Source organism: Sander vitreus, chromosome 5 (assembly GCF_031162955.1).
Source record: "Sander vitreus isolate 19-12246 chromosome 5, sanVit1, whole genome shotgun sequence".
NCBI lineage: Eukaryota > Metazoa > Chordata > Actinopteri > Perciformes > Percidae > Sander > Sander vitreus.
The window spans coordinates 5,896,277-5,920,171 of record NC_135859.1 but is presented as its reverse complement, the minus strand read 5'-3'; the positions used below and the strand labels follow the sequence as shown (position 1 = coordinate 5,920,171).

Below are 23,895 nucleotides of genomic sequence, written 5' to 3'. Positions count from 1 at the left end.
GAATGGTCAACCCAAACATCTAATGAGGGAACAGCTCTGTGTGCACAACATTGCAATTTGGGCATAGGTCTGTTTAAAAAAAACACCAGTGGGGGCCCCTGGGGTCAGGCCCTTTCCAGTGGTTCAGAGTAATGCCCCGTTTACTGAATATTCAAGCAGGGAGAGCCAAAGCTACGACTCCAGTAAAATCTCTCAAAGGGTTTTACCTAAAAAGAAGTTGAGGTCGAGGCCCCTTACCGTGTGTGCCCGTTGCAGCTGCAGGGGTAGACTGGCAGGGTTTGGCAGGTGCCGTGTGTCCACAGTCCTCCGGCCCGGCGGCACAGACTGGGGATGAGAGGACATGCTGGCACAGCTGCTTCCTCTACAGGCAGGAAGTGGGTGTGGCTGCAGAGCAGATGCTGTGCATTATTGGCCGTTTCTGTTAGCCAGCAACCTGCAGAGAAAAAACAAACAAACATAGGTCATAAAACATGTTTTGTAGTTAAGCAACTCCAGTGGAATTGCCTTGGAGACTTTAATACCTGCAAAGAACAATGCATAAAACATTAAGCAACATGCGCGACTGTTGCTCGGAAACAATTTTGATGTTGTATGGCTAGCACCTCCAGAGTAGCTACAGATGAAAGTGTGTCTCTGTCTGCTCCGGATATCAGAATGTCATCACCTCCCTACCACAGCTGCTCCCCCCTCCATTGCTCCTAGTAAAGGAGTGAGAGTCCGTGCACCTGCTAGACTGAAGCCCTCCTTCACTGCTTACTGAATGGCCCACTGTCCTCACACTGAGGACTCAAAGACAGAGACCAGCCAAGTCAAGCAGCTCGCCCGTAAACCAAAAATACTCTTTAAAGTTTAATGGGGCATTACAGGCAACATAAATAACTCAATGACAGATGGAGATAGAGTCAGGCACTAGATTTTGACTCGGGATGACGTTATGCAAACTAGATCGTAGATGATGGCATATACAAGAAGTGTGTCACCTTTGACCAAGCACTGTTTCCCACAGGTTCGAGAATTAACTTGTGGTGGTGGGTGGCACAGGACGCGACGGCACGGCATCACGCAGCACGTAATGGCTGGGCTCAGTCATAAACTAGTCAAACAAAGGTTTAAAAACTATTTATTGAACTAAATGACTACATAACAAGATCATTTATAAAGAAATGACAACATATTGAACAAACCAGACTAGAAGACGATACAGATGAAGAGAACGTTAACTGAAGGCTCGGTTAGCAACGATTAGCTCCGGTTAGCTCCAGTTAAATCCAAATACAGCTTAAAGGGATGGTTCGGAGTTATTTCACCCTACGGTCCTTTGCAACATGACCGAGCCAAACATTTGGCATTCAGGCTCGAATAGGTACGGGCGACCTTTGAAATTGATACACACATCATCGCGTTCGATGCTAACCTCAAACTCAAAGCCATTTTGTTGATCTCTTCTGCTGTTCTCTCGTTTCTTGCTCCTTCTTCACTACTTTACCGGTAGTCCCTTCCCGGCAATAGATGTCGTGCTCTGTACGGGATGTCGCACGATCACCCGGTGTTGCTGAAAAAGTTTTTTGGTATATCCAAAGTTTTTAATTATTTCTTTTCCGAAGTGTTTACAACTTAGTGTTAACTAATAATTGTTGCAAACTGGTACTACTAACAAAATATTAGTGCATTCCTGGAACTGGGCGTCTTGGATATACCAAAAAACATTTTCAGCAACACCAGGGTGTAAATGACATTTGGGGAGCTTTAACAGCAGTGTGGCCGCTGCGTTTTTAAGGTTTATCAGTACAGTTAATCCAAAGAGAAGCAACAACAACATCACAAGCAGCGCTCTACTATAGAGGATATTTGCTACTACTAACGTGTCTCTAACTTAAGACTTAAGCCTGGCTCTGAGCCTGGCCGCGGTGCTCAAGTTCACAAGGGGGAGGGGCTGGAGGCTGCTTGTCTGTGTGCTATATTAAATTAAATCGTTGATTGGAAAAAGATGAAGGCACCCAAGTAGAACCTATGTATGGGAAACCCTGCCAAGAGTGATGATGTAAGTAAAAACAGGCACACAGTCAACTGTAACACACTCCCAATTACCCTCTCTGTAAAAGCTAAAGGAATAGAGGCTTATTCTGCACATAGATAGTGAAGGAAGAAAGAAAATAAAGAGGCAAGAAGAATGGGCCATAGTCTATTAAAGTTACCATGAAGATTACAGCACACACCGACAAAACACAACTGTTACAATTGGAGACAATGCTGTTATAGTTTTAAACCATCAATGGAAATTAATTTGGAGAATTGTAAGGTCTAGTTCAACAAAAATTCAATGTTGAGACAACATTCAGCTCTGGTCAGCTTGTTACAGCACCATTCCCAGACACTCCTGTGATAGTAGTTGTAGTAGTAGTAGTAGTAGTAGTAGTAGTAGTAGGTGGACTAGTGCTCGTGACATGTATCCCTGTGACTCCTGCCAACAAAGAAATTAGGACTTCAGCCATTTCTATAACCTCTGACTAATGATGCCTCTCTCTCTCTCTCATAGCTCATGTTTCAGTGCTGTGCAAGCCACACAACAGGCACAGTGGCAGAAATGTGGGCTATCAACAGGACACTGATCGAAATCTTGACCAGATAGCAAAGTGCTCTAGGTGCACTGCAATTTTGTTAACTGAAAGGGAAAGCCACCACCACAGAGACAAACTCCCCCCAAAAAGTCTACACAATAAATGAAATTTGACACTAAATGTAATTGTTCACTTTAAATTAGTTTTTTTTTTAAATAAAGACTATAAAGGAATGTTAATAAAAATAAAAAATGTGAATATATGTTCAATCTGTATCTTTTACATTATTTATTTGATACATTAATCATTAATAGGATAACTACCGAAAGCTCATTTCATATAGGCTACTGATCTCGTTACAAGATCAACACGATTTCTTCCTTTTTTTGATAACACTCAATCCAAAGAAAAGACCTGTCCAAGATGCTATGTAGGACTTACTTACACTAGTCATTCAAAGGTTTGGAATATCCTGCCACAAAAGTTTGTGTTAACATAAAGGTCATGCACCTTGTCCATAAGTAATGAAATATTTTGAGACATAATGAGCCATGTTATTTGTGGAAAAATACAATTCATTTTCAAAATGATTTTACACCTAAATGTAACACAGCCACTGGTGGTCTATAAACTGATACTAGCTCACTAGTACTAATGCCAGGTCTGCTACCTTTGCTGGTGGCCATAGTTCCTCATAGTGGTCTGTTGAAAAGTCCCAAGCTGAATAGGATTTGAGTAATGACATTTGCAACCAGTAACCAAACAAGCACTTTTTACAGCAATATGAACATTAACACCACCAGTTGCCTACATCGTTGGCATATAACCAATAGTGGAGTGCCAGTCTCCGTTGTCTGACTCTTTATTGCAGTACAAAGAGGGGCACTATCTACCCTTCCTTCCTGTCCCACTGTCAGACACAAAGTGTCACTTGATTTCAGTTATGCAAAGGGCTCTACGAGAGGCTGAACATGGATCTGGCTTTAAGGAACAGAGGAGCTCTGTAAATGGGCTCAGTGAGGCCACGAGATAGGAAAACACTGCTGAAACTCTCACACCAGCTAGAGACCTTGCCTTTGTGTCAAGTAGTCTAAACTGTGGCTTGAAATATTTTCAAGAAACTGGTGCCCACTCGTCTTTTGGTGAGACAGACCTGGATAAACAAACCACACAAAGGGAAGTGCTAAAATCCTTGAGTTGAACTCACTGCTGGTGAAATACTAGATGAGAAAAACTCATGATATAGCACACATAGCATGCAAATATGCTCAACAAAGGGCAGAAAAAGAGGCCAGCAAGACAAAGAGAGGGTGAGATAAGCCATTCTCCTTGGAAGCCTCTCTTTGATGACTGTCCAGACCAGAGAGATTCCCCTGAGAAGGACGAAAACAAGTCTGAAGGCAGTCACAAGATCTGCAGAGGACAAAAAACCTGAATCAAGATGAGATGGCCAACACAATGAGAGAGCTTTGACATAAACTCTGAGGCGAATGGGGCCTTTCCAGACAAGAGGCTAAACACATGCACTGGCACTGCTACAGACAGCCACAGGCAAGTCGGTGGCTCACTGCCAACTCGGCGAATGAACTCGGTCACCTCACTCTCTCACTCTAGCGTGCTTTCCTTCTCCCCTCTCTTTTGCTTTCGTCTTCTGCACAGAGTAGAGTGGGCCTCAGCCTTCAGCGGTGCAAGCCAATATTTCATCCTTTTACCCCCCACCCTCCCTCTCCATTTTAGGAATGGCTGTGGAAATACTAGCACACAGAGAGCTTCCAGCCTGCCAAGGAGAGCAGGAGGCTGACTTCAAAACAACACTTTAAATTTTACTGACATAAACAGTTAACCAAATTCTCGGTGGCTCGAGAGTTAATTTCTAAAAGAGAGAAAAAGGGATTCAACAGCTTGTAACATTTTTTTTTTTTTTATATAAGAGCCTTGATAGCATGGCTTGGCCCTGATAGAACCAAGGGCGTGATCAGCCCATCAACGCAACAGCAATAATTTACTGTTAATCATATGCCCATTAAAAATATGATGCCGGTATTTGTAGACAGAAAAAACACACATTAGGGTATTGAGCTGTCTGTGAAGGCTTATGCAAATATGACAGCCAAAAGAAACGAAGGCTCAAGTCAAATGCATGGAGCTGTTGTAAAAAGGCAGACAAGTGAACTGTAATGGGCATAAGGCTTGGTCTGGGAACAACATCAGAAGTCTATAAAGCAGTGCCCTAGAGAGCAGAGCTCAGGGAAGGGGGGCTGCTAGGACTCTCAGCCTAGGAATGTGGCACCCTGTCAGGTCTCATAAGGATTTATCTCCCTGTAGCCTCATTACCGAAAGGCCCTGGACAAGGAGGCTCTCGCTCCCTTACCCTTTCACTCACTCACCCTCAATACTGAACTGCTCACAAATACTACACATGCATGCAAACACCTGCTTTCTGAAACACTGTCAAATTGCCCTTATCTTACTTGCAGCATGGGTGGTCCAGTTGACGTTGTCTAAAAGTGAAACCAGGTCTTTGGACTAGGGCTGAAACGATTCCTCAAGTAACTCAAATAATTCTTTTCTTCTTTTTTACCGTCACACAACACGCCTACGGACCGTGTACAGACAGGCCAGAGAAAACGACAAAAAGTGTCCAAAATTTGGGATAGTTTCAAGCTGAAACAAAACTCTACTTTACAGTCTGTCTATTGTAAAACGGAACTAGCTTACTACAGACGCACGACGTCAAGGCCTCAGCATCTCAGCAGAAAGCATCCAGTCTACAGTTATGCACTCAGTCCACGGAGCGGAACCAACACAGGATAACGTTAGCATTTAAACTTAAATCAATATGATTGCTAGTTGAGATTAGCGCTCGTCCGTCAGGTGACATGTAACCCCCCCCCCATCCTGGAATGTAATTGTAAGAAATATGATGCTTTTAAGAAACGACTGCAAATAAAGCAGACTGCTAAAATAATCCACAGCTGCAACACTAACATCTTGTGGAAATAATGTACAGACTTTGTATTACTAGAGAGAAACTGGTGGTCTTTTTCACCAACATTCATATAGTCAGTCAACACCTACGAGCCATTGCAACTAAATTGGCCGAGGGGTGGGAATAGAGCTGCCCTACTTCCACCCTTCACCTCCCTCCCCTCCACTCCACTCTAATTTAACAGGGAAACAAAGCTCTCCCAATTAATCCACTCAAGCTTCAGTATTGGGGTCCCAAGAGGTTTTTTAAGGTCAGGGTGCAGAACAAGGTCAATCTGTGTGGTAAGCACAGCTTCTCAAGAAAGACACAGCTTTGACACTTAAGCCTTTTCCACCCGACTTCACCCTTTTTCTGTTTTATCAAATCTATGTAGTTTTCTATAGCACTGTGATAACCCAAGGTACCATGCAAAGCCGGTTACCGATTTGCATTTTTCTTTCTCAAATTATATTTTTCCTGACTGCTTTCAGTGCAATAAAACCGAGGAAGTCACAGTGCATCAGCCAGTAAAATGAGAAAGTGATTGCAAACACCTTTAAATGAATGGTTGGGCAAGAGCAGGAAGAACACTTACAGAGCTGCCAAACCCTAGTACAATGCCCTTTACACTGCCACGCAGTAACATCCAAGACAATGCTGACGAGGCGGAATACCCCTTTACTGGTAGATACTGTCACACTGACGTTACAAAAGGGGAAGACACCACAAAATCAATGTAGTCCAGTCCACTTATATTTGTACGCTAAAAACTATGCAATGTAACAAAACTCATTACTTAGCTTTGCCAGTCAAAAATAATGTAACGTTGTCAGAGGAATCTCAAAAATCTTGAAATCCAAACTAATAAGGTCCTCCTACCATGACCGGGAAAACAGGCAAGCAAGAGAATGAGTTACTAACAGGAAAGTAAAATGAAATGTTAGGTGACAGAAGCCATGTTTCCATCCACACGTTCTTATGCGATTTAAGTAATATCAAATGAAAAATGCCTTATGGAAACAGTAAAATTCGACTGAATTTCATGAATATCGACACAAAGTTTGTACATTCGATCTCATCCAATTTCCTCTTAATCGGTTAACGGCTATAAACACTGAAGGAAACGTCATTTGCCGAATAAATAATGAATTGTGAATATGTTTTAGGTAATTTTATGGTTGCAACCCACCATAAAACGAAGAAGAAAAGGTTTTAGGACATTTCTGCTTTCTTTGCAGACATGGCGGGTGTCAACAAAGACACAAGTGGACGAACGAGGAGACGAGACTTTTTTAAATTTAACTGAAGAGCGAAATAGAACGGCTAGATAGTTGTCGTCTGGCATTAATGTGCATCTGCATCATCACAGCGATGGTTTGATGGCCTCCTTGTTGTCTTATTATAGCTCCATATGTCGCTATCAGCCGGCACATAAGTACTAGTACAACTTGTGCAATACGAATCATTTGTAGGTAGACGGCACGACCTATTTCGGCTAGCAGACTTTGTTCGCAAATGTTAGCTTGAACGTTGTGTGATTCAGTGCGAAAATAATAGAAACCCCTTAAAATGTTTCAAATCTATTTGATATACCAATTTGACCACAAAAAAAACGTCATTAATCACAGGTTTTTATTCGCTTTAAAACTGTTGATGGATGTCTACTTTAGAAAATGGGGAAAGTAGCTGAGCTTTCTGGACGGCTCCTAAGAAGTTTTGTACCGGGTAGAGACGTATATAATGGGCTTATGGTGTTGTCATTTATACATGTTTATTTGGTTTATGGTTTATTGTCGATTTTGTTATTATGGTCTTGAATATTGTAATTGTCATCTTTTCTGTCTGGTTGGGTGGTGATGAAGGGGGGAGTTCATATTGCTAATTGTATGTTTTTGTATGTTAATAAAAAAGAGAAGTTAATCACACAAAAAAGCCGTTGGATGGAAACACACTTTCACCGGCATTATTCGCATGAATATTTATAGCGACCTTCAGATAATTCGATTGACAAGTGGTTGGAAACATAGCTAGAGAGAGGCTATAAAAGGCAGCAGGTGATATAGGTATTGCCTGTGTGTGTGCCAGCTTGATACAAAGTACAGTTCCTAGCAGGCAGGTGGCTAGCACAAAGCTATTAGTACCAAACAGAGAGGTGCAATAATCTCCCTCAACCACAGCCTGTCACACATTTCATCTGACAGCTTACTTCCCATCATGTTAAAAACGTGTGATTAGCTCAAAAAAAACAGCCACAAGCGAGGCCTGAAAAACAATAGAAGTGAAATGAAAGTAGCAACAGTGTGTAAAATGCAACACATAAAACCTTCATTTGAAATGTCTTTAACGTCGTCAGAGATGACACCAGTGAATTGTAACTGTAAGCGGCATTCTCAAATATAACTGCATAGAACTAGCCTAACCTAGAACAGTCACTAAATATGGACCAAATGGGATGAATAAAATGTAAGCACTGACTTGCTTGTTTAGCCTTAAATGTTTAACCTTAGCTCAGTATTTATTAATCACTTTTCAGTTTAACAACAGTAAGCAAGACAAAAAGACGCAGCCTTTTGGCCTGTATTGTAGCATTAGTTGCTAGCTCTTCGCTAGTGTAGAATTGCTGCCACTTGAGGACTGCCCAACTAAACACTGACGATATAAACCCTGACAAGCTTAACTACTAAATGGTGACTTAAACGGAAAGCAGCAAAACGGAGAACAGCGCAACACAGAGCATGTGCGACCGGTTTCTAATTGCTTTATAAAACTGGGATTTAATAACCGAGCTAGGACCAGGACAACACTTTTTTGTTTCTTTATATGGAAATGTGATATTTTCACATGACAGATGATGGACAAAGGCATTTAACATGAGTGTTACAGGAAAACATGAGACTAGTGTGGGGTGGCTGCTCTGCAGTTGCGCTGGACTGTAGTGTAACTGGGTGGTGGCCCTGAATATAATTCTTAGAATCGTAGGTCAGGTGTTATCAGTAATAATGTAGAACAAAAGTAACCCTTGCATTTTCCCCACAGCAACATATTACCAAATGACAACTGTACAAAGGAAGTATTAATGATATTTGTGTATCATTACAACCCTAAAGACAACCAAAAGAAAAAAACAGAGGAGGAGGAGGAGAGCGATGAACAGGACCAGTGATTGGCTGGCCTGTACCTCCAGATGTGATCGTGCAGCTGTATCCAGGCTGGACAGCAGAGCAGCTATTGGATTTCCTGCCTGTTCCCCTGCCGCCGGCCGCCTCGGCGACACTGTGTGAAATTACATAAGGCTCTCCCTTCCCCCTCCCTGTTGGCCTGTGTACAACTAAGGCCTTCACACACTGCACATAATACTTGTTCTTGACTCCCAACTCCAAAAACAGATTTCTACCACAATGCGAGAGCACAGAGCAGTATGTAGTTGTTTAGGTGAGTACATAGCCTATTTAATCGAACGTTGAAACAGCATTTTTGCTGATTAAAATGATCACACACAAAGAAAAATGCAGCTCTATAGTTATCTGTGCGTGTGTTATGATAAATGACAGACATGACTGACATCTCTTATGTCTACTCTGATTCCTACAACATAAAACCTATTATCCTCTTTCCGACCTGCTGATGGTCAGTGTTGGGGAGTAACGGAATACATGTACCGGCGTTACGTATTCAGAATACAAATTATGAGTAACTGTATTCTGTTACAGTTACAATTTAAATAGTTGGTATTTAGAATACAGTTACATTGTTGAAATCAATGGATTACATGACGATACTTCTGTTTCACGGGTTTATTCACTCTCGCAACTCCATGCATTTCCCAGAAGCCCCAATATGAAAACGAAAAAATTAGCTATTTGCGTGATCACTGATAGAGGTAGAGATGGAGGCGGAACCGGCACAACAGAGCCAGGGCAGGAATGCGTTTCTATCTTGGAAATTCAAACACCATTTCATATTAAAGAAAGAGAAGAGAGAATGAAATATAACTGTGCACTGCAACCTCTGCTTGCCAGCAACCAACTACGTTATTTTTAGCCAAAGGTAGTCGTCACCTTGCTATTTTATAGTTGACGTGTGACTTGACATTCTACTACATGCTGATTTACTAGCCCCAGAGCCGTTGAAAGACTGACTAGCCCCGTTTGACATGTTAGCTAACGTTAGCTAAAATTAGCTCGTGGTAGCTTAGACTGAGGTTAGATTTTTGTAGTATGCAGTTCGGGACTACAAATACAAAAATCTATCTGCTTGTTTAGGTACACATTCAGCCAGTTGGAACAGAAGAACACACCAGAATAGGCCTGTTTAGTAAGCTGTATGTGCTGGCCGCATTCCTACTTATAAAATGCAATTCAATGTGGAAGTAATCCAAGTATTCAGAATACGTTACTCAGATTGAGTAACGTAACACGTTACAAATTACATTTTTGGGCATGTATTCTGTACTCTGTAACGGAATACGTTTTGAAAGTATCCTTCCCAACACTGCTGATGGTCTAGCATGCATTTGACCAGGCTGAGTCAAACCGTAAGCAGATATTTTCTCTTAAACCTAAATTACATCACGGAAAATCCGTTTGCGAGATGTAGCCTGGATAATGCCAGCACTAGCCCCAGCTGATTGACAGCTTAAATAAAACCATCACTTGTACTAGTGGTTTAATATTAAATTACCCTTAAATCTTTATCGATTACCCGTAAAAAATAATGCAAAGAAATGCCATGAATGACGAACAAACACTGAGGTTGAAACTGAATGATTGCAGTTACTGATTATTGATGCCCAAAATTATTCTTACCGCCTAAAACGCTGGTATCGGTAAGTACTGGAGTTCATGCACCCATCCGATACCACGTAATAAAGCCCTAAAGAAAATCTATGTTAAAGTAGTTTGTTCTTTTTCCGTTATAACTGACTGTCAAACTGCAGAATAAAAGAAAAGTTCTGTGGCATTCATGTTTCACAAAGAGTTTAACCTGAGCCAGACTGACAACAAAGATAAATAATAACACATCCATACAGGGATAGTAGTATACAGTTGTTAAAACAATAAAATATATGACACACTGGTATCGGATCGGTACTCGGTATCGGCCGATACGCAAGTTCAGGATATCAGAATAGGTATCGGGAAGCAAAAAGTGGTATCGGACCAACTCTACTGGACACAATGTGACAGCGCCGCTCTGATGTATGAGGTCTCCGTCCACTCACAAATCCCTCTTTATTCTCTAAGAGAATAAAGGAGCAGGAAATAAAACTGAGGAGTGCACTTGTCTGCTGGGCTGACCTACTTCCTCCCCACTGCTACTAAATTATTCAAGAGCTTTAAAATGTTCTTCTGTATGGCATCATGCAACTGAGTGCCTCTGTTTGCGACAGCAGCCTCACAGAGCTTCAATTTATGCATGAGAGGGTTCAAGTGTGTGTGTACAGTGTGAGGGTGTGCATGTGCACTGCCAAACACTAATGGTCATGCATGCTGGTGTTATTTACACAGACAACATACCAAACAAAACATGCCAGCTAGATTTGATACACAAGTTTTACAAGGTTTTGAATTATGGACAGAAAACAATGATTTAGTGGGGAAAATACCCAAACATCACAAAACACACACCAGCAGCTTGATGTTTTGATGCACTTAGGGGACTATTTATTTATTTTTTTACAAACTGCACGGTCATGGATCCAGCACACACGTCAAGACAAGTCAATTCCCCCACACAAGCACACCATAACCTGTAATTACATTCCATTTCATACCTTTCACTGTTACATGTCACTCGTATTTCCACTGTCACTGTCAAGATCATCAACCCTGAGGTGTGTGACCTTGGCTGGCCTTACTAACATGCTTTCCAGAATGTGAAAAACAAACTATGCTGTAACACACATTCCCAGAAGAAAAGCTAGGCTAATCAGAGATAAATATAACGCTACCCACAGCTGTAGCCTACACATAAACAAGAGCCGTGTCCTGTAACATGCTGTCATCAGTGTTGCGTAAGAGTCAAGTGAATCACTTACCACAAAGCCATTTCTAATCTCTGCTTATCCAGTGTCTGCCTCTCTTTTAGTATGTTTAAATATGGGTGACTGTTTAATAGTAACTCCATTTGATAGCCATGGAAATCAAAATAGAAAGCTTTATGAATAATAAATGGATTGTACTTTTCTAGTAACACACAAAACAACAATATGCAATCAAAGGGTTATTATATAGTTCTGAGTTAACACATTAAGGGATGCAAGTAACTTTTTTTAATTATTAAGTTAACAGAAGTCATTATGGTTTGGCACCGCTTACCAACCGGAACCGCAGTATCTTAGCGTGCAAGTTTGAGTCATTGAGCACATTGTCACTAGCTTTAGTCTGAAGCACATATGCTAGGCAGCTAGCTAGTAAGCTAGTTTCAATGAGCTGCTGGCCAATCCAGCTGAACAAGAGAGAAGCAGACTGACTGCTGAACCCAGCCGCTATTTCGGAAAGAGTAGCGGCAGGCGGGGACCGGGAGAATGCGATGGTGTGGAAGTGAGTCAAGATCAGGCGATGAGATCAGAGCAGAGAGCTGATCCCGAACCGAAGACTTGTGGAAAATAAACCTATACAAGTAGTAATGGACATAATAAAGAATATACTGTATATTATATTTGAATGGTTCAAATCAGTTTTCAGAAGAAATAATCAAACTCCGTTACTACATACCGGGCTATGTTTTCTGTCATAATTTGATTAGCTGAACTAAAAGTGTTTGTAATGTGGCAACAGCTAATGTTTGCACCAATTGGGACATCAATAATTGCCGCCAATTTCATATTATAAATCTAAATTTCAAAAAGTTCAACATGTTTATTAAACATCTAACAGAAATTCAAATATATTTCAACTTGTGTATTTATTTTAGAAGGAATATTTAAATGTCATTTTAGGCCAATGTTGACAGACCTACATAACACGCTAGGGCGCACAGGTGACCGTTTGGTCAAAACAACAATGGTGGGTGTGGCTGGGTTAGCTCAGTTGGTAGAGTGGGCGCACACATACAGAGGTTTACTCCTCGACTGGCGGCTCCTAAAGATTTTAGCGTAGATGCCGCATTAGCATCAGTTATATCAGAACTGGTGAGTATTTCTTCATTGAAAGAAGAGCAAAGAACAACACTGAAGGCTTTTCTCAATGGAAAAGACATTTAGGCTCTTCAGCAAGTTTGATTTACCAACTGGCTCCGCTACCCTACTACGTCATATGGTTTGTTGTATCTGATTGTTTGTAGATGGACAGATTCCACACCATTGACAAGTGGTACTGTGTACCAAACCATCTGGTGCGACAGGTTAGGTATTTTGTCTCCTGTAGCAGGTTACGCAGGCAGTTATTTGATTTCATTTGTACAGGTTGTTTACTCAACCACTTCACTTCATGTATTCCATTATTCGACAGGACGGCAGGCAGTACAGATGAGACAGGAAAGCATGGAAATAGGCGAGTGGAGGACAGGGAGAGGAAAAGAGAGAGAGGAAAGAGGCAGCGTAGAATGACAGAAGACGAGGAGGACATCTACAACTGTGCACAAAGCCCTTCTCCTGTCAGCGGCTGGCACAAAACAAAACTGGTACACTTCAGCACCGCTGCTGGAAAAAAACTCTTGGGCAAACGATGGTATTATATACAGTAATTCATTAGATAGACAATTATAACAAGTATTAAAGTTAGTTAAGTAATTGACAGTAGTTTGGATCAATTCCATTGAAGCACATCAATTAAAATGTAAATGATGAAAGAGGCACGACTTCAGACTATAAGAACATGTTATAACATATTCAAAGAACTAGAAACATCTAACATTACCACAATATGAAAGCAAAACTGGTTTTGTTCAGGCTGTTTAGAATTAACAACTTAAAAAACGTTACATTGTTTCTTCAGGCTGAAATGTCAAAGGATTTCACTGGTGTAAGCAGTATGTAGCCTAAAGGATACAATCTGTATTTGTAATAGTATATTTTCGACATACCTGAACAAAAAAAGAAATAACAAATGAGAAACTAAACTGGAACCTAACTTTACTTAGTACTTTTTGTCATTGTGGTTACTTGATTGAGCAGCAAAGGCTGCAGTTGGCAGGTGAAAAAACAAACACAGAAGTGTACAGGTAGCAGGTTCCCAGTTATTGCCACGACAATTGACACAGTATCACTGCAGTCTATCACAGATTATACTGTACAGCTTGACAGGACTGGCAAGTCATTCACACCAACGTGACATCATGACTTTGCGTAAACACACACGCCACTTTCCTAAAGCCAAGAGGCGTGTTATCTGTACTCATTTTCAGCTGTCCACGTGTATGTTTACGTTGTATACAGCTGACTGCAGCCTGCAACGTCTTTCTAAAGCCATGTGGCGTGTGGGGGTTGGGTTGAAAAGAAAAAACGGTTTGGATTAGGAAAAGCAGAACGGGGTTGGGTTTAGGTTGAAAAGAAAAAATGGTTGGGATTAGGAAAAGAAGAACGGGGTTGGGTTTAGGAAAAGAACAAACGTGGAAAGGAAACATCACACGAGGGACACAAAGGAAACACCACACGCGGGGCGCAACCCCCGTTCTCCTGGGTGAAAGCCCTGTGTTTTACCCATCCGCCACCCCAACCAACCTCCTCACGCGGATTTTCGGCCTTTCATACGGTGTCAATTGACACGCAATCGCAAGGTAATGTAAGTCAATGGAGGCCAAACGGCGTTGATAAACACGCAAAATCGCGAGTATGCATCTTTATAACACGCAAATCATGGCATATGAATCGGCGTGTCATACATACACCACTTCATGAGATCAGTCTGTTCACACAGAAGGCAAATGCAAGGCCATAAGAGAAAAAATTTAATGTTTACACAACTCACAGATAAGGATAACATACCATACATTTCTGTATGTTTGAGAGCAGCTGGTGTTCTTCAGATAATCATAATATGCAACAAACTCAGACAAACAAATGAGGAATGCTGGTTTCATTCAACGTGCATTCAGCATTAAAATCAATTAGTTGTCACCTACTAATCACCAACTATTTTGATAATCAATTAATTGGCTTATAAGAAAACATCTTATTCCAGCTCCTAAAATGTGAATATTTTGTAATTTCTTTACTCTTTTGTGGACAAAACAAAGATATTTGAGGACGTCATCTTGGGCTTTGGAAAGCACCAATCGTCATTTTTAACAATTTTTTAGACCAAACAATTAATCGAGAAAATAATCAACAGATTAATCAACAATGAAAATAATCGTTAGTTGCAGCCCTAAACCCTCAACTTCTTTTGCCTAAGTTATGCTACCATTAAAGTTTGATGACTGAATCCTAAAGGAGAGGGCATAAAATCATGAGGCTAATGGCAACTTGCAGGATCTGCATGGGCCTATATGAGAAAGCCACTTTCCTCAAACACGTCACAATCGTGGGTTTTCCATTTGGCAATCCCAGAAAACTGTACAATGGTACAAATGGTGCGGCCACTGAACTGAGGGGGCACCGTGTCCAGTTCAATGGCACTTTGATTGTGAGTAATTTGAGGAACTGCAACAGACCAGCTGTGCCCGATCATAATATTATACCACACCGAGTCAAGCATAACATTCTCCACACACGAAACCTACCAGGTGCAGTCCACTAGTGTGCAAGAAGTGCTAGACAGCTGCTGTTTCTCATTCAGGGAGAGGGAAACTGGGTGGAAGGAGGGAATGCGCCTGGGAGGCAGATTTTTATTGCGACAGCCTCACATTTCCCTCTTTGGTTTCTGCGCGTTAACTTAAGGGTTCATAAAGTCCACCGCAGAATACCACAGTTGTGTCATTTCCGTTTAATCATCATTTCATGTGCTGTGTTCTCAGTATAAACAGTAACATCTGAATAGATCCATGACTTTATTTGCCTAAATTAAAGAAGCTCACCATTGAACACTCAGATGCACAAGGTTAAGTAAGTTATTGGATTTAATGTCTGCAAATGAAAATTCAAAATGCAGGTTGAGATTTCAACAAAGGCTATGTCAGATACAAAATAATGTCTTACAATCCGGACAAACCAAGCCAACAGGTTGAGTTGGGCTGTATGCATTCAGCATGTTGAATTGGCGTAAAGGGATGAAGACTGGCTATGGAATATGAAAATTATTATTCGTTTGGGCGAGAAAAACAGCACCACTGCAGCTGTCTGCCTGCCGCATTCTCGCGTGGGCCTGGGAGCCCTGCTCTTTATACAACTCTAAACATTGAGATTCCTATTAAAAAGGTTGTCTAATGTCCCAGTCGTCCGGAGATTGAGTGGGTGTGATAAGATTTCTATCATGCGGCTGGCACAAATCTGGGAGAAAACTAACCACCAAGGGTGAAGAAGGGTGATTAACACAAAAACGCCAACTAACACGCCTAACCAGAGAGACGACAAGAATCAGGAAGTTCTGCCATCTCACAGCCATCTTCTAAACGTAAACAAACTGGGAACTATATTCTCAGAAAGGCGAAGCTCTGCTACTTCTGCTACTTGGGCGGAGTGATTTGCTTTGCAGCAAGCCTTTCTGATAATATAGATCCCAGTTTGTTTACGGTTAGAAGATGGCTGTGTCTCATGTTACGTTGTTTTTTTGTACACGCTGTGACTCTACAAATCACAACGTGTAAATATGAACATGTTGGTGTTATTTTGTCACTTATTGGGAGCAGTAGGCTAGTTGGAACCAGTTACCTGCAGGTTCTGTGCTAGGCTAAGCCTCCGGTGGAACCATCAGACAGTGTTACAACCCGCACGGACACGAGAAGGGTATGTATCGATTTGTCTTACTCTGGGGGTTACGGTGAATAAGCTAAAGTCCCAATAAGTCAGTGTGTTCCTTTAAATTAAGTTTTACGGTATAAGACATTATTTTATTTTTAAGTATGTAGATCTTTTAAAAGACATGTTTATGTTGAAATAAATATACTTACACAAGTAGTTACGTATCCAATTGTACTGTATTGTTTGACGATGACGATAGAGAAGCGAAGGCAAGCAGCTTTTTGTTTACATTCAACATGGCGGCCACTGAAGCGCAGCAACCCGTTGATGCTGCTGTCACTGCCATTTTAAAAGATTTCAAAGCCAGGTTTTCTCTGAAAATGGTACAGAAACTTGCCCTGGAACAATTCCTACAAAAGAAGGATGCGTTTGCCTTACTACCTAACGTTTTTTTTTTTTTTTTTTTACTACCGACCGGCTTTAGCTCTGCAAAGTACGTCAACTGGATCGTTGGTCTGACTGGTTGAAGGACTATCCAATTGCGTACAGAGTCATTTGAACTATGCCCGTTGATCACGCCTCTAGTGCATTAGAAAATACAGAGCAGACTCCCCAGACTAATGTTCAATCTTAAAAGATTGAGCTTGGTCTGGTGATAGCCAGACTACCATCTTGGGGATATAATGCGCAAAAAAGATGTGTTTATAAAGGAATATTCAAACTTTACATAATATTTAGGGCTGTCAGCATTCATATTCTTTTTTTTTTTAAATCGCATTAATGGCATGCCGCCATTTATTAATTTATTTTACACTTCACTCCGCTTTGCGTCATGCCTAACAGGGTACGTTGTGCAAAGCCGAATTAAAATATCACGAAGCACGTCAAGCTTGAGCTACCACCTACGAGCTAAGCATAGTAGTACAGTTAACGTGACTCAGGTTGATGCTAGCGGGCTCAGGCAAAGCACTATTTTGGAGAGTGCTACTCGCAGACCTGTTGATGAAACCAAATCCCCAAAAATTACTACAGCTCTTGCGAAATGGGTAGCAACTAACTCCAGACCTGTCAGCATCGTAGAAGACTCGGGTCTTAAAGACGTACTACGGTTGGCATGTTCTGACCCGTCATACATTGCCGTCGAGGGGGACAGTAGTTTCACACATACACAGCCTGTACGACACGGAGAAAGCAGCCCAACTGGAACTGCTGCAAAGTGCTGCAAATGCTGTCTCATTAACCGGGATCACTGGACGTCAGTGAGTAATCAACATTATTTAGTTAGTTACTGCACACTATATTGACTCTAGTAAGGATAGGGGTTTTTAGTTTTTTAGTTAGGTACTTGGATGAATTGTGCAATAATGACAGATTCACACATTTTTCTTTTGTTTACAGTAAATAAATAATAAACAAATACAAATCTTAAAGTCAAGTTCATAAAGTAACTTTCCTTGCATTCATTTGATTCCCAGTCAAGATACACTGGTAAGAATTGCTTTCCATTGTTAATGTACTTAGAAACTGTTCTGAAATGCAAAATAATAGAATTTTAATCATGTGATATAACATGCGATTAATCGTGATTAACTATAGAAATTCAGCAATTAAAAAAATTATCGTTTGACAGCCCTAATAATATTACATTTTTGGCCAATTTTGACAGCCATAGTAGCTAAAGCAGGGGCATTACTGATGAAACAAAAGTTGTAAGATGCAGCTTGACCACACATTCTTGTAGGTTTTCATGATGGTCTTTTCATTACTTGCTGATCATTGTAAATAATCAATAACAAACATCATCATATGTCTTGTACAAGAAAAACAATTGTTCTTTAGGGGTCTGAACTAGAAAATTTCTCTCATAATTATAACTGCTCTTTAAAAAAAGATGATGTACATATTAAATGTACATTTAATAAATGTATATATGTATCTGATAGTGGTAAATATTAATTATTAGAATGTTTAGAGTACTTGGTGGTTGAAGTAACAGATAGTTATTGTCCTACTGAAAAGTGACAATTTATGACATTTATGCCTTTGAAGGACAGCCTCTGTGAATTGTAATGGAAATCTTTTTTGTGATTTATGACGCAACATCCTTTTTATTACCACAACAATTCACTGAAGACTCTTCTTTCACAGAAAATAAAATAAGCAAGAACTCTCCCCTTTCCAGTTTCGCAACTGTGTTGCGTTTCATAATACGAGCTGAAATTCGACTAGCACTGAAACAGTGTCCCTGAGGTACCGCACTGAGCATGAGATTATCTTTGCCCACATTACCCTTTTGGATAAGGGAGAACTGCTCAGAACTGACACTGTACTATGAGTGCACAGAACACAAATCAGCAATGTCACACCATTATGAATTATTGGCAGACTTTGTGCTCTCTAGGCTGCCTTGTAAGACACACCAACTGTCAGCAGGCACTATGACTTAGCATAACACCTGAATACTTTATGTTGAAGTACGAACTAAACTGTGTACACGCCACAAAATATCCATCCCGTCAAGCATTAAGGAATATTAACACAAATGTAAGGGTAATAACTTAAATAACAGCTTATAGAAAAATGTTTACATTCATTAGTTATGGTTAAAGCCCAAAAAAATCAGCCATATCATTATCATTTTATAATAACAATGTATGAAATGACAATGTTAAAGGGGCCGCTCATAGTGATGATTCTACAGAGTTTTACCACACAAATATGCAGAAGTATTTAGCAGTTAAAGAGCCAGATATTTCCCTCCAGAGATGGTAGAGACCAAAAAAACAAGCCAAAAGAGAGTGAATATTGGACTTTGGACATTCATCGCGTAGGCAGAAACACGGCTCCAAATGAATGAAAATGTTGCTGTTAGATGTGTCTGTTGCTAAGAAGTTCACCATGTCAACTCAGAAGGGTCCGCTGCCCCCAAAGTAGCCAAAAAACTATTGCAGATTTAAGTTCACAAAAAAAGCTTTTACAAAACAAAGCTTTATAGTACAGAGCTAATGCTAGCCTGTTGATGTACTGTATCAGTCCCTCCAGGATTTCGTGAGGTCGCGATCGCAACAATTCACGCAAATTCAACCAATCAGAAATGCGGTGCTTGTATCCAACTACTGCTCATCGCTGGTGGAGTTTGTGACTGTTAAATGCCGACCATTCTACACTTCCATGCGAATTCACGGCTGTGTTTATACTCGGTGTTTACATCCCACCAAGCACTAATGCTACCAATGCGTTAGCTGAACTTTACGGAGCTATCAGTGAGCTCCAAAGCGCACATCCGGATGGATGTGGATGTTTCTCGTATAAGAAAACAGCAGCAAATCTTTTGTTATTGTGGCCTCCATGTTTTCATACACCTGATGCTCTAGGCTACAGCCAACCGTTGGTGGCAGTCATGCAACAAGTTGTTATGCCAAACGCCAATATAACAGAAGAAGAAGAACACGCATCCCGACCATGTGAACGCTGGCAGTCGGAAAAACAATGTAATCACGGGGGCGGTCCCTGTTATTCCCAGCTGGCATGAACGCAGCATATGAACTACAGTAGGGCTGTTGGAAAAAATTCCGAAATTCAAATATAATTTGAATATTTAAAAAATCTATACTATTCGAATGCTAAAATTACTATTCAAATATTGCTTTTTTATGAATTTTTTAAATGTTTTATATGCAATCTTGCCTTTCTCGTCGCCTTGGCCTACACGCATGTGAAAATTAAATGCTTTTGTTTAGTCTGATGAACAATAAAGTTTTTGAATCGTATCACAATCGTACATGTTCCCTTAATACATACATCCACGCGGTATCATCATCACAATACTATCAGAAACGGCGGAAAGCGACCTGAGGGCACACCTGACAACGCTACACCCTGACAAGCTAGGCGATCTGTCCGAGGAATTACCGCTAAAAACGGGCAAGAATGACTTTTTTTCTGCCTCTCTCCTCATCACGGGGCTTACCAGCTGTCCGCCAGGCGATAACGGACAAACTGACACGGTTCAAATGTAAAGATATGAGACCGATCAACATCACGCAGGGGTCTGGATTTAAATATTTTATTCACGAGCTTGAGCCAAGGTACATTAAAGTCATTCATTTTGTCCCGCTGTTTTATTGTTAATAAGAAAGCGCTCACCTGTTTTCAAAAGTTTGTTTTGTAATGTTAGTAGTCCCTCTAGTGGACAGAATGTGTAACAACAACCGCATGCTGATAGTGGCATTGGCGATCTATAAGCCTGTGTAATATCGTAAATAATAATAACAGGATGAATTTGAGCATTTAATATTTGAATATTAAATAAAATAACAAATGGAATTCGAATAGTATTATAGAGGAAGATTTACAGCCCTAAACTACAGCCAGCTAGTTCCACATGTTTTCAACCCGCCCATAGGGGGTGGGACTGTCACTGGCCAATGGTACCGAGCAGAGCCGAGTGTCAGCCATCTTGAAGCTTCGCTAAACATGCTCTGTCTTTTCAGCAGCAAACTTTTACAACAATTATGTGCATTCAAACTACCGCACATGTGTACCACCGGGATACAGTGGTACAGATCGGAGAATATGCAGGAAACTTTATTACAGACGGAATATTCGACACACTACGCAAGCTTCGCCTGCTACGGAGACCGGAGACGCTCGATGCCGCTAGCCGGTAAGGGGACATGCTCAGCCGTGAAACGCGGCAGGAGTATGAGCTAGCTAGGTGGAAAGCTAACGCTAGCCGGCCACCTGTTCCATCAATCCTGCTTGCAAGTGTCCGCTCAGACAACAAACTGGACTAAATCCAACTTAAACAAAACTCCCAACGCGAGTTCTCTAATTTCAGAGACACATATTTTAAAGCCTGCGACCATAAACCTAAAACTATTTGCATGCCTAGATAAGACTTGCATATGATGCGTTTTGGGGCGGCAGTAGCTCAGACCAAGTACGAGGTGTGTACTGGTAGCTGGAGAAATGTCGGTTCGCATCCTGGGCATTGTCCAGGTGCCCTTGAGCAAGGCACCGAATCCCCAACTGCTCAGGGTGCCATCCTGAGGCAGACCCCTCGCTCTGACATCTCTCCATACATAATATGTTTATAGGTCCTACTATATTGTGCATGTGTGTATTTGAGTGTGTGTGTAAATATAACAGAGGAAAAGAATTAAGGCTGCACAATATCGTCTTTTTTTTTTTTCTTTTTTTTTTTAAATCGTCACCGCAATATTAACTGGCACAATAAACACATCGCAAAAGGCTACGACATATTGCGAAAGAATCAGTAGAAAACCGCACTTTAAAATGTAATCATTTCCTTTCATTTGTTTTAAATTCAACAAGCAATTTGTTGTAGCACAATTTATCACAAGTAATATCGTTAATGCAAATGTCAACGTTGTCGCATATTTTCCTCATATCGTGCACTCCTAGAAAGAATTGATTTCCCCCCCCAAATTTGACAGCATAGTTCAAAGAAAGTGCATGAGTATGTCATGCTTTGTTGGCATACTCATGCACTTTGGAGATATTTTGGTTACACCTTGACTTTGTTTTAGGAGGAACATTAGCCTAACCTCACAGTGGGTGTTACAAGTGTCCCATCCATACATGTATTGACAAAGAATCCTTTCCAAAAAAAATGTTTGGATGGATCAATGGATCAAACTACACACCACCTAAGCATTCAATATTATTCATACATTGTTTGATTCACACCTGTAACTAATTGCCCACTGTCTTTGATATTGATTTAGCAGGAGGTGTTATAGTCAATGCTATATAAAAATAAAACTCCCCAGTGTGGTGGATATTCAAACTGTTAAAGGACAGTGTTGTTTCTCAAACGCAGATTCAATGCACGCAATACAACATAAAAACAGATTTAAAAAAAGTACTGTTTAATGTATTGGCGCAATGCTAGAGGTAGATAAATATACATTTACACATCACATTCTAAAATTTCCCTCGGGATGAATAAAGTATCTACATATCTATATATTTGCCTGTCACTATAAATTCAGTCACCTTCGTTTACAGAGGCTGGGATAATGCAGCAAAGAAATGTGCTCGTGTAAGTGACAGCTAAAAAGTAGAATGTAGCTATGTTACTGCTTATGGATGTGGTTGTAGAGATCGGGCAGCTGACAAAAACAGACATCCGCTTATTTCCACATCATCACATGGTTACTTTGTTTATGTTAATGATCGCCTCACTTGGTGGGACAATCCGTTAAAATGTTATAAATAAACTTGGTGAAAAAAACACGATTTAACTCAAAAGCAAGCATAAAGTTAACGTTACTTTCACGAAAGCAAATTATCGATCTGAGACAACCAACTACTTACGCTAACTCACGTTACCTTTCTTTTAATTTGTGTGTACTTGCCATCATAGCTTAGTTATCACCCGCCTGACAACAAAGCAATGCGTTACCGGCCAACGTTAGATTAGCTATCGCTAGAGCGCACTAAGACAACTTCATGTAAATCCAATGTTTACAAACGCAAACCGGGCGCTTCTGTGCATAGCCAAGTTAGCAGGCTAATTCAGTTAGCCAGATACCACAATATAACATAGCCTAACGTTACGTTATTGACACTTGGTCATAAGTAAATTGTCATTTTTTAACAGAGGATATTGATAGTGTTGTGGAGAATATTGTGTTTAACGTTACACAGAGAACACCAATGTAGGATTCATTATGTTCATAAAATTGGCGTTAGCTACTCCGCAGTTCTGACAGCTAGCTTAGGTAGCTAGCTAGCTAACACCGTTAGCTATTAGCTAGCTTAGCCTAGCCATGTAGCACGTGTTCGTGACTTATAAAATAATTAACTAGCTGACTGTAGCCAGCCAACTATGAGTATTATAGTGGGGTGAGCATCCGGCTAGTTAAACTGTAAAATTAACTAGCTACATTTACCAAAGGTTCAACCGTGTCACGTTAGCTATAACGTAACGTATAACGTTAGCCTCGAAAAGGTCAAACTGCTATGCATGATTCGCCTCCAAAGAATAGCCAGATCCCGTCGTCCAACAACAGAACAGAACAGAACAGACAGACACCCCCCCCCCCCCTTAACCAAACGGACAGCCAGCAATGGAAGCTAACTAACCTTAGCGGCGGGGCAAGAGAAACCATTCGGCGGTGCTATCGTACAGTAGCAAACGTCCCAATCCTCGTCAGTCGGTCCAAATTCGCTTAAAGAGCTTCTCGCTTCGATTGAGTGTCTCGCCCCTGAATTAATCCACATGAAAGAGTAGTTTTCGTTTTAATTTGTTCCGCTGGCGGTTTTCAGCTATGCCTTGTCTGTTCCTGCACAACAGTGGTCTAACAACACTATAGTCTCTAAGCCGCTGCTGCTGAGACCACAGTGGTGCTGAAACGCCTCTCTCTCTCAATAGGTCCGCGTGTTCTCTCGCCCCTCCTCTCAAGAATTGCACTTTTCCCATGTCCACAACTAATTCAGAGATATAGCGCTCTAGTGTTAAAGTGGGTTATCACCATAAAGCACCAACACAACATAACTTTAACGGCACCAACGTGCCTCTTTATCTAAGTTTCTGCACTACTTTCTGCACATCATTTAGC

The 23,895-nt window shown here is 40.9% G+C and overlaps 1 protein-coding gene across 8 annotated transcripts in view; it reads right to left on the bottom strand.

The window, feature by feature from the left end:
* The window catches only part of ncor2 (nuclear receptor corepressor 2), a 104,989-nt gene extending 81,322 nt beyond the window's left edge, over positions 1-23,667 (bottom strand). For all 8 annotated transcript variants that reach the window (XM_078250198.1, XM_078250203.1, XM_078250197.1 and 5 more), the window contains exons 1-2: positions 23,420-23,667; positions 238-433 (exon numbers count right to left, since the gene is read on the bottom strand). In XM_078250198.1, coding sequence (XP_078106324.1) covers positions 238-342 — 105 coding nt within the window. In that variant the 5' untranslated portion in view covers positions 343-433; positions 23,420-23,667. The remainder of the gene's footprint in view (positions 1-237; positions 434-23,419) is intronic.
* Between the last annotated feature and the right edge of the window lie 228 nt (positions 23,668-23,895).